General features: G+C 41.0%; 1 protein-coding gene and 1 pseudogene across 2 annotated transcripts in view; both read left to right on the forward strand.

The window, feature by feature from the left end:
- The window catches only part of LOC311108170 (intraflagellar transport protein 172 homolog), a 37337-nt pseudogene extending 31586 nt beyond the window's left edge, over nt 1-5751 (forward strand). The window contains exons 40-49 of the transcript in view: nt 673-736; nt 1439-1525; nt 1635-1821; nt 1922-2077; nt 3293-3382; nt 3706-3765; nt 4028-4126; nt 4439-4596; nt 5159-5250; nt 5662-5751. The product of the transcript in view is annotated as an intraflagellar transport protein 172 homolog (transcript). The remainder of the gene's footprint in view (nt 1-672; nt 737-1438; nt 1526-1634; nt 1822-1921; nt 2078-3292; nt 3383-3705; nt 3766-4027; nt 4127-4438; nt 4597-5158; nt 5251-5661) is intronic.
- Nucleotides 5752-14857: 9106 nt separating this feature from the next.
- LOC311108261 (mitochondrial peptide methionine sulfoxide reductase-like) overlaps nt 14858-17618 on the forward strand; it is a 90870-nt gene continuing 88109 nt past the window's right edge. Inside the window, exon 1 of the mRNA XM_084150884.1 lies at nt 14858-15047. Within this exon, the coding sequence (XP_084007010.1) occupies nt 14912-15047 (136 nt within the window). The 5' untranslated portion in view covers nt 14858-14911. The remainder of the gene's footprint in view (nt 15048-17618) is intronic.

Below are 17618 nucleotides of genomic sequence, written 5' to 3' on the forward strand. Positions count from 1 at the left end.
AACGCTGCCTGGTTGCCCCTGACAACAAGCCTATCCAGCTAGAATACCCCCTCTGTCATTAGGCTACAGCTAGGGGAAATCACACAGTGTGTCAGTCAGAGGCCTCACAGGCATCAGTCAGCTGCTGCTGCCTCTAAAAACCAGCGAGACAGAGGGAGATTTAGTGAATGGGATTCGATTCCTTTAATCTATTCTGTATGTTGCATTATAGTCATTTAGGATCTCATCCAGAGTGAATGACAGTACCTAACTAGTTAATGTGGTTATTTATTTTTATTTTATTTTTGTCAAAGTCAATTTTATTAGACAATGTGTTTTTCTCATTCACATGGCTGTTGTCATGTTTGACTTAGCTTTGTCTCAACATCCCTGCTTGTTTCAGAGCCTTTATAACGCATATATAATCAACTGCTGTGCTGTCTGTCTGGAGAACAGAACAGACTCCTTCACACAATGAGAGCTGCTGATGCTCCATAGGCTCCCACTTATTACTGTTGTCCTTTAGTACAGTACATTTGTGTTGTGATTTATCTATCTGGGGAGTAGTACATGGTGGCATTGCTTTCATATACTCCAGCTCCTGAACACAGTCATTATAGTACATAATAGAGGACAATGAAGGATATTTAACTTTTCTTCTGCATTGTGTGTCTATCCTAACTATTCATGTAGGTTTGAAGATTATGTGGACCAGCGATACAAAGAACACTTGAAAAACCAAGGCAAAGCTTATTAGGTAAGTAGCTACAATTTAACGTAACTACGTATTGCAAATAATAAGCCAATTTCTAAGTAATACTTACTCAGCAAGTACAGTATAACTTGCAATATTATATGTATACAATGTTATTTAAAAAATAAGCTTTTGATTTCAGTTGAGAATCAGAAAGGGTAGTGTCAGTGTCATTTTGCGGTGGTGTACTATAAGATACCTTGCATGTCACAGTGTGTACCCACCTCTAATTCCTCAACTCTCTCCTCCTCACCTCCTCTTTCTCTGCTCCCCGACTGTTGGGAGGAGATCATTGAAATGGTGGCCTAGATTCCATCCACTCAGAAATAAGAGCTGAATAACAGAATTGATCCAGATTCCCAGTCCTTCCTCTCTTTGTTATACCACATCAGAATGGCTCAGTGGCTCTGACTTCTCTAGTTGAATGATGATGAAAAAGTCCCGCCTGTGAAATGTGAATGGCAGATTTGGAAGAACGTGTCGCTCCATGTGTATTGTTTGCATAATGCACCAAAGACCTCATAATGTGCGTGTTTGTAACCATCAAGCTAGTTTTAAAAGCATGTTTCAAAGTTTCTGGAAGCTAGCTATTACAAGGCTTCCATTGCCTTGTAAAACTACTGAAAGGCTTCCATTGCTTTTTGTAGTAGTTTTTCTGTAAGTGTATACCATCAATTAGTAATTTGTGATCTTCTCTAATCCTAGCTGATAGGAGTGGATGTCATGGCAGCTCTGGACATGTATACTGAGAGAGGCAAATGGGAGAAGTGCATTGAGATCGCCTCTAAACAGGTAGTGACTCTACCATCAACACTCCTGCTTTAGTATCATTGTCTTTCATCCTTTTCATTGTATTTTCACAGTTTTATTCCATTACTGTTTTTCTTTTTAATATTTGTAGAGTTACAAGATTCTTCACAAGTATGTGGCCCTGTACGCCACCCACCTGATCAAGGAGGGAGATGCAGAGAAGGCCCTGAACTTGTATGCCCCGCATGGCGCCCCAGCCAACCCCCCAGAACTTCAAAATCTACAAGAGGATGTTCCTGGACCTGCTGAGCCTGCTGGGTAGACACAGCGCTGAGTCAGTAACAGGTCAGAACGTACTGTATAGTGACCACACGTATTGTCCCTATGTATAATCCTTGTGTGTAGTTGCTATGTAATGACAGTTTAAGGTAGTGACAGTTTTTTATAGTCTCGTTGTCTATCTGTTTGCAGTGTGAGAACCTGACCAAGTCTTCGGAGGCCAACTCTCCTGCCCACAAAGAGTTTGAGCAGATGCTGATCTCGCACTACTACGCCACGTGATCCGCTGCCACGGGGGTTGACCAACTGTACATTCACCTGCTTTTTCCATGACATAGACTGACCAGGTGAATCCAGAGCTGATCCCTTATTGATGTCACTTGTTAAATCCACTTCAATCAGTGTAGATGAAAGGAGAGGAGCAGTGTTTCCGCTCCACTCATTTTGCTGTGGCGCTGCACCACGGAAAAATAATTGCCGCCACTATGGAATATGGAACATGAAAAAAACATTTCTGCTGAGGGGCACTTTAAAGATGCTAGAACAGTCCACATTTACTTTTCCTCTGCAAACAAAACGAGTAATTGATAGATAAAGTTACAGGACGAGTGCCATAGGGAGGAAAACATGCATTCTGACAAGCAGTCAATGCACAACAATTCTTGCAATTGCAAAAACAGCAGTTTTAATGGCCTTTGTTAAAAAGAGGGGGATCCCAGCTTTCCATTCCTACTTTATTTATTTCTCAACTTCTAAAACTGCACTATTTTAAACCCAGAGTTTTTAACAGCAGCATGGTTAAGCAAGTTAACACTCAGCAATTTGCAGTGAGTGCATATGGGAGAGTGGGGCTAAATGTAACACCGGTCAATTGTAGGCTAACTTGGGGTACAATGCCACTCTACCTCAAAATATTTTTTTGGGAGTGACTTAAAAAAAAATATGAGACATAATATTTTTTGTTGAGCAAGAGTAGTGGCAACCAGGTAAAGTGATGGGGGGGAAGAGGAATGGTGATATGAAGTGGTTTCTGTGAGAAGTACAGGCAGGGAGCGTATTACCCCGCATGGCGAGTTGCCCCAAGTTACCCTAACGGGTAGGCCTACATTAAATTCACTGTGTTTATGCAAGTTTTTTGGGACATAGAATTCATCAATAGGATAATAACTAGTTAAAATATCACATTTGGGATCTGGCTAATGATTAGCCCAATAGGGTAAATGCAGATAGGCAACCCCTTGCTTCAGCCTATTTATTTGCACTTTGCTGCATCAGTTGGGCTACGGGTGATAATTGTTTATTGCTAATACCTGATTATATGGACCATGCATAGGCTAGAAACATGGCCCAATATGTTAAAATAATTTATCTAATAATTTTACCAATGTGTTAATGGACTCATTTCTGGAGGTGTAAATTATATTTTAGATGGTGTCAGCATACTTTTATTTTCATTCATTTTGGAGTAGAATGTCCTTTTAAAAAGTCACCAGAACTGAGCTTCTCAGTCCTTCTACATAAGAATTCTAGGAGGGACCCAAGCTGTCTATCTCCCTGCTGCGCCACACAGAGCTTATCCCAGCTGACAAGGCCTTCTACGAGGCGGGCATGGCTGCCAGGGTAAGAGAACTGCTCGTATGAGCCTCAGCCAATCGCGCTGGGGGGCTTGAGCCCCCTGGGAACTATTATGATCAAAGTCCCCTGAGTCTGTGCTCCTGGTAGGCCCGCTGGAGGTGTTATGAATAATGTTGTGCCCAAACAGCAGTATGGAGTAGCATATCGCATCGTCCATGTTCAGAATGAAATAATTTTGGAAAATGTCAAACTCTCCCGACTCGCTGAAGAACTATTTGTCTTTCAAAAAAAAAAAAAAATGTTACTCCAGTATTCGGATTTAGTTGTGAATGTCAGGTTGATGATGGTGAATGTGATTCTCTCTACAGGCTGTGGGCTGGGAGAACATGGCCTTTATTTTCCACAACCGCTTCCTGGTTCTGTCTGATGTGAGTCCCCACTCAGCTTTACCTGGGGGTTTCAACTCAACTTGACCTAAATCTGCAGACTTTTCACTCAGCATAAAAACTTCACATGTAGCATATATGATCGATAGCAATGTATATTTCATCATATGAACAGTGATGAGTAACTATCCTGAATGAAAAATGTTCTGTATCCATTGTGTTTGAATTAGATTGTTTGAAGAAGAGATAGTGAGTGAATGTTGTCTTGATGCCTGTTGTTGTTTGTGTGTTGTGGTGTTTCCAGGGGATAGATGAAGGAAATCTGGACACTCAGGACTACTCTGATTTCCAGGACACGTACATCCCCTTCGAGGTTCCTGTCCCTGCTAAGCTACACGTCACTGTAAGGCACAAGTCGATTTTTTGCTGTGCTATTATCATATCGTTTGCTTTGCTGTGCCGTTATGATGTCTTATAACATGACAGGTCTGAAACGTTGCTGTGTTATGACTGTCCTGTGACAGTGTTACCTTGATAGCTCATTACGTTGTGATTTTGTTTGCTTAGCTACAGTATGTTACTATTTAATGATGTGTGTAATGTTGCTGTAGTGTGACTGTCCTGTGTTAGTCTTATGTTATGATGGCACTAAGCTGTGATGGTGTTATGGTATGAGGCTGTTGTTGATGCTGTTGATGTTGTTGTCGTGTCCCAGGATGCCCAGAGTGAGGAGATCCGTGACTGGGTGTTGACGGTGTCCATGGACCAGCGGGTGGAGCAGGCAGGCGCTGCCCAAAGACGAGAGGGACACCTACAAAGCCTCTCTACTGGCAGCCAACACCGGCATCCGCTCCCTGCCTTGCGTCATCGCAGGTGGGTGGGAGAACCCCCCTACAGAGCACCTTACCCTCTCCCATCTATGGAATTACCCCAGTGTCTAGGACTGTACCATCTACTCCAGGGGTGTGAAAAGTATGAGGGGGCTATTATTGGAGAGTATTTTATAATTGCCTGTTATTATTGTAATTTGCATGGATTCACAAAATTACATATGAACCCCAACATATTTTGTTATTCAACCTAACTAGTTGATGTCAGGTGAGAGTGTGTTTACTGTGCTGGTAGGCAGAGCAGAGTTGCTGTCCAGGGTGCTGACTCCTGCTTGCTCAGAGGCCTGCACCAGTCATAACATAACTGACAAATCACAGATGCATATAACCTCTGGTATACAGTACGTAGAGATGCAGTGCTATCCAGAGATACAGGGACTGACTGGTCTCCCACAACACCCAGAGGACTGTGTTGTGTTCAGGGAGGCAGTTAGCAGACCCACGTACGATGTTAATTGGTTGACTAATCATACGAATGTAATGAAAGCTCTCTCTCTCTGTCTCTCTCTCTGTCTCTCTCTCTCTCTCTCTCTATGCAAACCCAGGCTATCCGGTCCTGCGGAATAAGATTGAGTTCAAAGGACCTGGCAAGGCAGCAAACAAGGACGACTGGAATAAATTCGTAATGGCCACAAAGGTAAGAAGGGGGTTTGTTATGTTAGCCCTGGAGACTACATCACTGTGCTTGTTACCTCCTCTGCTGATTTAGCTGCTAGTCCATCAGCCTCACCCGCATGAAACACTGGGTTTGATTTATATTTAATCCACACTTTAGATCACAGGCACTCACGCAGGTTTAGAATGTACAACGTGTAAAGTTGAATCTTAGAGAAGGGCCCATTTCATTTCAGTGTGTTTCATCATCATCATGTGTGTGATTTGGATTACAGAGGTGTGAATAGTAAATGGACTGATGTCCACAAACAGAGATTTAAAGACTGGCCTTTTACACGTATGCACGTTTGCACACACACACAGTCGTCCCTGTGGTTCCCTGTATGTAATCTGATATGTGATTGGCTGGTCTGTGTGTGTGTCCTCTTCTCAGACCACTCACAGCCCGGAGTGCCAGGATGTGCTGAAGTTTGTGAGTCAGTGGTGTGGAGGGCTCCCCACCTCTGGCTTCTCCTTCCACTGACAGGACCAGGTTGCTGAAAACTCCATCTCCGTCCAGTGTACCACACACCAGCGTACCCATAACTACAGTAACTTACCATACCGTGCTTTGCTTAGAGCCTCTGCATACTTCTCTGAATTATTTCATCCATCCTCCTCTCCACCTGGCGCACTCCTCTCCATCTCTGGTTTGGTTTTAGCGTTGAACAGTTCACATCATTCCATAACAATAGACTGTTGAGAAGACCTGCTGTGTTACTGCTCCATACATTTCTACAGTGCTGACATCAGCACAGTCCTTACTGGCCTCCCATTGGCCACTTAGTCCCTGATGTCAGGATTCTGTGTCACCATGGGGATGTCTGTAAAGTTCAGCAGAACATTCCTCCTCTCTTCTCCTCTGTGCGTCTGTCCTGTTTTACCTCTGTTTGAGTGTGTGTTCATGACCATTTTCTCCTATGTTCCTGGTACTGTAGAAGGAATGGAGTAGGCTACAACCAAAGTGTGTGTTTTTATTTAGTTGAGGGACTTCAAAGATGCCTTTACACTTCAGGTGATGTATCTTCATAATCAGAAGTGCTGTTATCTGTAATAAGTATGCTGTGTTCTAAAAGCAAAGTTCCAGAATGATAGGAGAATTTGACATAATGCACTTTAGAATACTGTTTTGGCTTCATGTATTGTTGAATTCTATGCAGTTTTGAATGTATTTCATATGTTGGAAATATAGTTAAATAAGAAATATTCTGCACCAATTTCTTCTAATACTCAGGTCTTGGTTATTAGACCTTTAATAGAAGTAAATAAATATAAGTCCACCTAGAAAATTGTTGTACTATTAGGCCCCATTGTTTTTACTAATTTAGTTGTGTGTTCAACCAAAATGACATTTTGTGGATGAACAAAAAAGGTACAACACACAGCTCAGTGCATGTATTATCTTATAGCTATTAGTAGATTACCTGCTATTAAACTGGGTTGTAGGTATATTCACATTTCATGAATCATTGCACCCTTACCCACTCAGGTGGAGTGTTTCCCAGACAAAGAATAGCCCTTATGGACAAAGGTTTCAGCCACCAAAACGCCCATTCATGGCCATCATCAGAAAGGCTCACCCAAATACATATCGATTCTGATTTTTCCCCACAATAATTAAAGGTAGAATAACTAGCTGTCTCTTGTAGAGCAAATATGGAACATCATAGATTATAGAACTATATTTTCATGTAATTTTTTATTTTAAGAGGGGGTGCGCAGAAATGATGAGGTCAGCACAGGTATCAGGTATCTCCTCAGCAAGGTATCACCAAGATATCATCTTTGTCAAAATCTTTCAGGGAACCCACCCTATTTTGTCTCCATACTTGACCATGTTTTTTTCCTCAACGTCTTCCATATAAATGTTGGTTATTTATTTAGGCCACCTATAGGCTACACTATTCTATCATCCATACAAATTCTACAGAAAACCGTGAGTGTGCTACAATTTTTTTCTCCAAAATTATCTGATTTATAATGAGATTATACAACAACAACAAAAACACCCGTGCCTAAAGGTTTGGCCTTTTTAAATGCAGAACCCTATTGCACAGTAGACTTTTACGCACCATAAAACTTGTAGTCATATATGGATGCGTTTTTCTGCCTGTGCTTCTTCAGTTATACTTCCAAAGATGGAAAGAATAGGAATTTCACCATCAGTAGGCCTACTCGCTCAACGTTATCTATTGGCGGCTTGAGGCCTAAAAGTTCTGAAAAGCGTTTTAAGAAACCGAGGCATGTTCAACTATTCCTTATAGGCTTAATTTTCCGTTTGTCCGAATGTTTTAATTAAAAGCAACACAGCGTATTACGTCATATCTAAATGTTTTAAGTAGGCCTAATTAGAAATCAGTGCATTGAAATCACGTTTTTGACCAAAATATTGAAATTGCATAATGTAATGCACACAGGCATGTCAGGCCTCTTTTCGGTTGTGTCCATCAGCCTACCTGTACTATACTGTCAAACTGACATAGGGAATTGTGACATCATTTGATACAACAGAACAGCATTCTCTCGATAAGAATGTAAAATCAGAAATCCTGTGTTATAATAACCATTAATTTCCATTGCAAAGAAACAGAGTAACTAGTCTATGCAAACCAATTTAAGATGCAAGTGTCAGAATGGACACCCCAACAGTCTTCATGCTATGTCTCAAAATTATTGTAACACTGCCTTCATTTGTCTGGAACGCCTTTTAATTTTGAAAGTTAAATCAGTATAAATATGTTTAATTTGTATAGCCTGCATAAATAATAATTTTTAAACCAAACGTGCTCATTACTTTGAAATACTTAGGAGTTACTATCTCAAACTACAATAAGCACAACTTTTTACCTTTTAGGTATTGTTGTAATCACTCTGTGGGTCTATTTATAAATGCAAAGGCCCTAGAGGTAAAACATAAACTAAACTAAGTAGTCAATTATTTATTTTTAAACAACGTTTTCGCGCTATTCGAGTCGTTTTCAGAGGGCCTGATATCGCCCATAATCAGGCTGACATTCACACCATATGAAAATTATTGTGAGGAACAGTGGCACATTTACAAATTTAAGTTATGCTCTTTCGTTCGATTTGGCTGCAAAAATATATGTCTTCAACAAAGCATTTCTTAATTAAGAACCTGTCGAACCGAAAACGTCTGATTTACTATGTCAAGCTTTGTCATTATTTCTGTTTGTGATAATGCACTTTACCGCCAGAAACATTTCAGGAATGTTATCTGAAATATAGAAAATCATCATGAAAGTTTTACATGCATTCTGCATTGCAGTTTGACAAACCATGTTATTAATTTCACATTTGTGGATTGTCTGAACATAGCGCACCAAAAAAACAAAACCGATGCATAATTTGTGGTTTAAAAAAAAGAAAATCTTAACATTATTTTGTGCATTGTGAGATTTTATTGCCAAGAAATTGGTTACAACAATAATCATAATTGCAGAATATTACAAAATGTGCATGCGAAACGTAATCCACATAATCCACAACCCTTTTGTAAATCCCTGTTGATATGAGAGAATTTAATCACTGCGTTTTGCATGGCTGAAAAGATCAATCGTATCACATCACATTCCTTTTACCCTGACCTGAAACATGTAGGCCTATAACGACACTGTATTCCTTGAGTAATTTGACATGCACTGCTAGGCCGGACTACTATTCCAGCCACACGAATTATGTCACTGATGTCCTGATTTGTACTGCGAATTTTATTTTACGCATCTCTAGTTGACCATACATCACTGTGTAACAAAAAGCGTTGTGCGCATTAATGTGTTTGCCTATCTTTCGTTCCATTATAGTAAGCTATGCAATACATTTCACAAGCCTTCACTTAATATTGTCATACAACAAACACGTTGATTTAATACAGTCTATTACTTTCCGTTTTGTCACCATCCAGAGTCCCTTCTTCTGTGTATAGGTTCTAGGTGTCCCAGTTAGGAATCCAGAAAGATCTAAATTCACATACTCCGCCACCCTTATGCGCAAGACGCAGCGTGTGCACTTCTATAGATGAGATTTCACCTCGACCTTACAGCAGTTAACGGTGCAGGCTATAGCAGAGAATGCAATGGCGCGCTCCAGTCGCTTCCTGACAGAATGGCTAGCACAAGGCACGGGACAGAACCTCCAAAGAAAGACCTTTCACCTTTGGAAGTAGAGGCTTGTCTGACGACCTATTACTGCGTAATGTAACGACACACATGAACACACTCATCGTACATGTAGATGATATTTACCCTCTCTCTTGGCATTCACCGCGTGCCTTAATTGTATGGACATTTAAATCAAGGTCCGCTGTGAACACGAGGAGAGACAGGGCCGCTTTAGTCTTGCTCTGTATCACTGTAACAGCTACTGTAATGGCAACTGCCTGACGAGCTGCAGTGCGCGTAAGGAGGTCAACCTCATTGAAAGCAACGGACTTGCACCAAAATGTACGACTACGTATTCCACCCGCTGGCTAGGCACCGTTATCCAATACAGTAGCGCATTGTCATTTACCATGGCATTTTGTCACCCGTTGCGGGATGCGGGAAAGATGCAGGTCGACATGACAAATAGACTAATAAGACTAAACTCCACTGAAAATCTAAAAAGGCACACAAAAAGGCTAACCGTTATGTTATTAGGCCTACAGTACCTATATCCTGGCAGTGGCAATCTCCCGAGCGCATGAGATGTAGTCTATATTATTATTTCCTTGGATGTAGATATAGCCGGATCCTTGTTGGTGCAACGAACGCCAGGCCGGAGTGACAGCAGCGAAAATACAGGGCTTGCTGCAGTCGGTCCTTTTGCTCAACTCCCATGATACCAAAAAAATAGAAGATAGCCCATCTGGCTTCTCATCAGCTTTGTCAAATCTTGCATACGCTAAAATGCTAATGACCTAGATAGCTCATGCAAAATGCAGCAGAGGTAAGAAAGAGGGGAAAAAAGCTGTTGGGCTGAACAGTCATCCCCGCCTTTTGTGGGGGTCGGGCAGTGTGTGTTAGGAGGTGGAGGCACTGAACGCACCTGCATCATACAGGGGTTAGCTCAGTATTGGATAAATAGAGTGGGAGATGCAATTAGGCAAAGCTGTGACACACACATATTGATTTTGGGGATAAACAGAAGCCATATTGACAGAATCAAGAATATAAACGGATAATAGGCCTTGTAATATAACGTATTGAGAAGGTGCCAAAAGTAAATAATATATATAGATAGGCTAACAATCCCATATTTAGTAATAGCACTTTATTTACTATTAACTAAAAACATGCATATCTACATAAGGTCTATGCGTATTTAAATGAGTTCCCCCCCACCTTTATAAAACAGAATATTGTGTCAAAATGCTGAGGCAAAAATATTTATACTTAACTTTGCAACATGTTATTCAGCGGAACAACTTACAGAAATGCGTTGTTGCGATACCTTTACAATCAACTTTCATTTTCCCCGAAACAACAACGAAACAGTCCGTACATCCGGTTGGGTACCAAGGATGGTCTCCTCCGCTGATGATGCTGAACAAAAATGTCCTTCCAGTGACATCGATTCTGCCATATTGTCTGCACGCTGCGAAAGATGGAAATTGGTGCCGTGATGAAAACACTCATATTCCACTGATTGTGCATTAAAAGAACCTGACTTCTTCAAAGGATGGGGAAAATGCTAAAAGCATAGGCTACATCTAAGCCGTACACAGAGAGGAGAGAGCCTTGGTGCAGTCTGGAGGCAGAGCCAGCCGAGACTGTCACGTAAAAGGGTCTGATGCAAAGAGCCATCTGACAGAGAGGAGGAGAGCAGCCCAGTTTATCATCGCCGTGCGCAGCTTAAAGCGTGGTCGCCCTGCTCCTCTCCCTTGTGCTGTTCATCCACTTCTCTTCTCTTCTGAGAATTATTCAGAAGGGAAGAAGTAGCATCTGCCGGTTTACTAAACAAATCGGAGGGGTTTCGAAATGGGACGCTCCAACTCCCCTTTTCCCTCATGTAATTGACTTACCGAGATTAGCCTACCTATACGCCTTGCAATGACAATAGACACGCGTTTGACAGAAACATACACACGATGGCCATAATCATTAGACTACATTTTGCATTGACATCATTTTTCTGCTGAAAATAAACTTAGGCCTACTATCGACGTATAATTTGTTAGTCGCTCTGGATAAGAACGTCTGCTAAATGACGTAAATGTAAATGTGTAAATGAAAAAAAAAAGTGAATGTCTGATGCGTTTTATTTTCAATTAGCACAATAGAAATATATAGGGGCCTAATATTATAGCTATGTGTTAAGTATAGGCTGATGTGGGGAAAGAAGGCTATAGGCTCATTTTTATAGGCATCTGGAAAAATGGAGACACCATCCCTCTTCACTATATCCCTGCTCTTGTGGAATGCACAATTATCAAACTGTGCCTGCGCATAATTAATTATTGATCATTCTCAAGAGCTCTGTCCATGTAGCCTACAGTGCTGTATTTTCATACTCGGCCAAACGTAAATATCTTGCTAACATGGCGAGAAACCTTCATGAAGTATTGGGTATTAAAATATGCCCACCCCAAATGGGCTGTCTCCATATGGCCTGTCATCTGTGCGTTCTCTCCCCCAACACCCACCCCCTGCCCTGTCCCATACGAAGCCCATTGATTTATTGTGATTATTTCGTTATTCATTCGAACCCTGAATTAAATTACACAGAGATCCAATATGAAAAACAAAAAAAGATCGTGAACGCTAAAAATAGCATCATATATGGCCTGGAATAGGATATATGCATGGATAATTAGGCCTACGTTTAAATGAGTGGATAAGCCTTACGGAACAAATAAGGCACATTGCAATGTGAAATGTTGAACTATTTTCAAAAATGTATGTAATAGGCCTAGGATAGGACTACATCAGTGGCGCAGTCTACATATTGCGTAAAATGTGGTAGTACTGCAGAACAAAGGCGACGTTGTAGTCTATAGCTGCACGGTAACCCCAGACATATAGCTGCACCATAACCTCAGACCTTTCCTATTGTGCAAAGTGAACACCCGTGCGTATGCATGGATTTGGTTGAGGTCACCAGCCGTCCGCTTATCCCCCTCTCGTGCTGCATTATACGCAGTGTCGTCTGCGGAGCAGCCGGACGCGTGCCTCCAGTGAGCAAATTCGACGCGCAGTGAAGTCCAGATGGCTTGTATGGTAAACCAAGCTCTGCAATCCACCCCTTTATGCTGACCTATATTACACAGTAATGGATAAAGCCTATCTGATTTAGAGGCCTTCTATGCGGCAAAGAGACCAACGAATCCAGCGAGCCCCGCAGTGAAAGGGTGCAGTGGCGTTAATTTAGGCCTGCAGGCTGCAGGTGACCACAGTGTACACTGAGAATGTGTAGTATATTGGTGTTGAATTGAAGACTACATAACACAGCCTTTCCCATCTCCTTTATCATCAAGTCTCAAACGCTATGGACAATAGGCGATGCACCGTGAACGTGACGCATTGCTGTTCAGTTTTATAGAGCCTTATGCAGCCATAAAAGTTAATTGATTTCACAAATTAAAGACAATGGTCTCAGCTCATGCATCAACATCGATCCGTCTCCAGCCAATCCTTTTCTCAAACTCAAGCATCTACAACCAACTAAGATTTCCATAAACAAATTGTTTTCACGTGATTATGTGTTGGACAAAACTCATGTATGTTTTAATACAATTGTTTATTATGTATTATTTGTGGATTTCTACATTAGAGGATTTGTCTGAGTGTATTGGACTATAGATTTAGGCCTATAGGAATTAACAACACACCAGTCTCCCATTAACTAGGCCACGTCATCAAGGACCTCAGCCACCCGAGCCACGGCCTGTTCACCCCGCTACCATCCAGAAGGAGAGGTCAGTACAGGTGCATCAAAGCTGGGAGACTGAAAAACAGCTTCTATCTCAAGGCCATCAGACTGTTAAATAGTCACCACTAGCCGGCCCCTGCCCAGTACCCTGCCCTGAACTTTAATCACTGTCACTAGACAGTTACCACCGGGTTACTCTACCATGCACATTAGAGGCTGCTGCCCTATGTACATAGTCATAATGGAACAATGGTCACTTTTAATAATGTTTACATACTGTTTTACCCACTTCATATGTATATACTGTATTCTAGTCAAGGCCTATCCTATTTAACTATTGCTGTACATATACTATCAGATATATGACATATTCTATCCATATTGTCTATACATCCCATCACACACACACACACACACATATATATATATATATATATATATATATATATATATATATATATATATATATATATATATACACAGACAGACTCCGGACTCCGACATTGCTCGTCCTAATATTTCTTAATTCCAATCTTTTACTTTTTATATTCGTGTGTATTGTTAGATATTACTGCACTGTTGGAGCTAGGAACACAATCATTTCGCTACACCCGCAATAACATCGGCTAAATATGTGTACGCGACCAATACAATTTGATTTATTTGACGTGTAGCCCTATATGCCTATAACATTTGAGTCTGTTGCAGAGAAATTTAGTCCAAAAAAATGCAGATTTTCGAAAAAGGCCAACAATAAAGTCAAAATGCAATTTAAGTTTATACATGATCCAAACTCATTCACAGCGGTTTGCTTTAACTCCAGATTATTGCACATTTATCTGCTGAAAACGAGTTTACACAAATCTTTTTAAATGGCAATGTTAGTTGCCTGCTCAGGCATGGTACCCAAAGCCCCTCGAACAGCGCTGTGTGCAAGGGCCAAAAATCGAAAGCTACATTCGAGTTTCTCCACACTTGAAGAGGCAAATCCTTTTTAATTCAAATTTGCGTAACCCTCTTTCATATACATTTGCATAACTTTGTTAATAACTTGACTGACTTCTTTTTTATCAGCAAATGTTGCCTAAGAAATAAACAGATAGGACATTTTCCCCCAATGTATTCCATTCTTTACTTAATAATAATAACTATTTCAAAACGATCTAATAATGCAAAATGCAATAAAGAAAACTGCAATGGTTCAACTCTGGCAACATGCTTATTTCATAAAATGGAGCATGACAAAATAGTCAAAGCCTGATTCAGAACATAACAGAATGTTTCAAAGAAAAGGAGGACATTTTTTTTGAATGGCTACATTTTGTCAGGTCATGGATTTCTTTATTCTAGTTCACCGAAACTACCAGAACCTGACTTGTGTCTCAAAAGATGGTTACAATGCGTTGTTTTACTAACGTTACAATGTATCAAGGCTGAAACATGATTGGCTACACAAATGATTGTTTGCCATTATATCCTGATAATTACATCATTTACCTCAACATTTCATATAGGGTAAGGTTTTGGCATTCGTAGGTCTTTTAGCCTATTGCCCTATATTTTTTAAAATGCAAACTACATTTAATAATTCTTACATTTCCTGAAATTACTTAGGCCTATAGCTAAATAAAATATATACTTTTGTGCAGGTTTGGTAATAGGCTGTGCTCAGCCAATTGTAGACTATAAACATGAAAACTGGCGCGTTACACAAGTTGTTATGTAGGAAGGTAGGTAGGTTCAGCTAGTTTGTATTGGCACCAGGAAGACTGAGCTCAATGGTCGCAACGACTCGACTCCGTTTGATTTGGCGTCATTTTACCCACAGTAGAATGGGAGATATCTCTTCCAAAACACAGATGCCGACTCCAGAGACCGCTCTCCCCGGGAGAAGTGAAAGTTTAAAAGTATCAGGTAGGATGACTTTCCCTGTCTGTTTCGCATTGTGTCCTAGGCTTGGTAGCTATAGCCTATAGTAGCTAACCTACATACCTAGTAGCTTAGCAAAACACCCGTAGGAACTGGAAATTGGCCTAGTTATGTACACATAAAAAACAGAAAACACAAAGCGCGGACAGTTGATATTTCTGTCAACAAGCACTTGTCGTACGACTGTGTAGCCGACATACTTATGTGTTGCACGAACTTGACTACACTTCTGCCCTGCTATGACTGTGAAGAGCTTTGTTTTGTCACTGAAACCTCCATATTGCGCATGCGTATATTCACTTCTCGCTGCTATTAAGCTGTTTAAGAAAGGTCCGTGCAATTTGGGTTCCTTGGGACGTCCCTACCCCATTGAAGTTGACATTTAAAATGGTTAAGGTAAGGGTTAAGGTAAGGGTAGGGTTTAGGGTAGGGACGACCCTAATGTAGACCAGTCTCTCTCTATTTCTCCCTCTCTCTGCACAGTACACACACACACACACACACACACACACACACACACACACACACACACACACACACACCTCTGATTAAGGCAACCTGTTCCAAAGCTAATAATTTGTAAAAAAGACAATTATAATAATATTTATAATAAAGACTGGAAAATTATAGTGCTGTTAATCTTGCAAATATGTAGGCCTTAGACAAATGGTATTTCTATTGGATCTCACTGCCATTAAAGTGACTGAATATGCATAGTATCCTACTGGCAAGAACTTGACTAGCTTGGGGGAATTTGTGCTAGTTGGTGCAAAACATCAAATGTTTTCAGGCATTTATGAAGAAAGATGCTATCTCCAACACTCCATTTGGATTAAAGATGAATTGTGTTTCCTGTCTGACTCTCAGAGGATGGAAAAGGCACTAAAAGGCAAAACTTTCAGTTTGAGGGGAATGGCTGACACAAGTTGAGTTACATAAAAATGTAAAATGTACCAGGGTAGCGGGGTGCGGTCTGCAGTGATGAGAATGAGAACATGTAGCCTACTAGCTTTTGCAATGTTGTCAGAGAGAGGAGAGAGAGAGAGCACTAGGAGCTCACTGCATGACATCAAACATTGATCGCAAGGAAAAGGCAAGAGAGAGAAAACGATTGCAGTACCTTGTGTTGCTTGGTTCCAGTCACCATAGGAAGGGAAAATTATAAGTTATTTGTCTCGGGTCCTGTGGTTTTCTCAGAAACAGGCCCCATCTGAGTGGATGTCTAACACAATACCTAGTTATACCGTCAAATCGTAAACTGCATTTCACTTTTCTTCAGAATTGCCCCAAATACGATGTTCAAGCCACAGTCACACAGCTATTCGCCTTTGTGAAACGTGTGTGTGTTCCTCTGTGTGTGTGTGTAAGAGAGAGGGTAAGTAAAAGGCCTGGCGGGAGCAGCTGAAGGCTGCTTGAGATGCGGCTCACACGGGCACTGTGTGCAATGGCATGAAGTGTGGCCGTGCAGGGAAGGGATCCACCCCGCAGGACTGCAGTGGTCTGATTACCAGCCCCAGCCCCATACAGCCCTGGCCTCCCTCCCCAGTCACAGCCCTATGGCAACATCACTGCACCACGGGGCTGGCAGGTTGCCAGGAGACGCACGCACAGCTACACAGACAGGCACCACACCACTGCACGTGGCTCTGCTCTCTCTGTTAATGCATCCTGATTTTGCTGTTAGCCTGCTGAAGGTCACACATGACGGGGCGTTGGAACAGTGAGGAAAAAGGAATGAATGGTCAGAGACAGAATGAAGTGGATTCATTTATTGCCCTGCAGGATTATGATGTCCTGGATAAGAGAGTAGCCATGGTATCTGTTATGCATTTTATGGACGGTGAAATGGTTATTTACTTATGGACATGGTGAAATTCATCCAAATCCCAGTGGTTGCTGACAGGCATATGACTGCCTATTTGATATTGTGCAGATCCCAGATGGCTCTAGTTCTGTGTAGTGCAGCTTCCAGTGAAAGAGAATAGGGGTCAATCCTGATTTATGTGGTCATTCGAAATGATGTGATTGTGTAAGGTGTATACTGTACCATCCATACACAATCCTCTTCTAGAATAGATAGGGATACTGATGGACTGTTTTAATTATGATTATAATTATTATATATATATATTTTTTTTAGGGGGTAGAGCAGCTTTAATATTGCAGATAGATTGTAACTTCCATCAAAGTAATTGTCTGCATCACTTCCAATCCCCCATATGTTTTTGTCTTGCAAATATACACTACCGTTCAAAAGTTTGGGGTCACTTAGAAGTGTTCTTGTTTTCGAAAGAAAATACAATTTGTTGTCCATTTAAAATAATATCTAATTGATCAGAAATACAGTGTAGACATTGTTAATGTTGTAAATGGCTATTGTAGCTGGAAACGGCTGAATTTTAATGGAATATCTACATAGGCGTACATAGGCCCATTATCAGCAACATCAGTCCTGTGTTCCAATGGCACGTTGTGTTTGCTAATCCAAGTTGATCATTTTAAAAGGCTAATTGATCATTAGAAAACCCTTTTGCAATTATGTTAGCACTGCTGAAA

The sequence above is a fragment of the Coregonus lavaretus genome (assembly GCF_964263955.1).
Source record: "Coregonus lavaretus genome assembly, chromosome: 33".
In the NCBI taxonomy this organism is placed as follows: Eukaryota; Metazoa; Chordata; class Actinopteri; order Salmoniformes; family Salmonidae; genus Coregonus; species Coregonus lavaretus.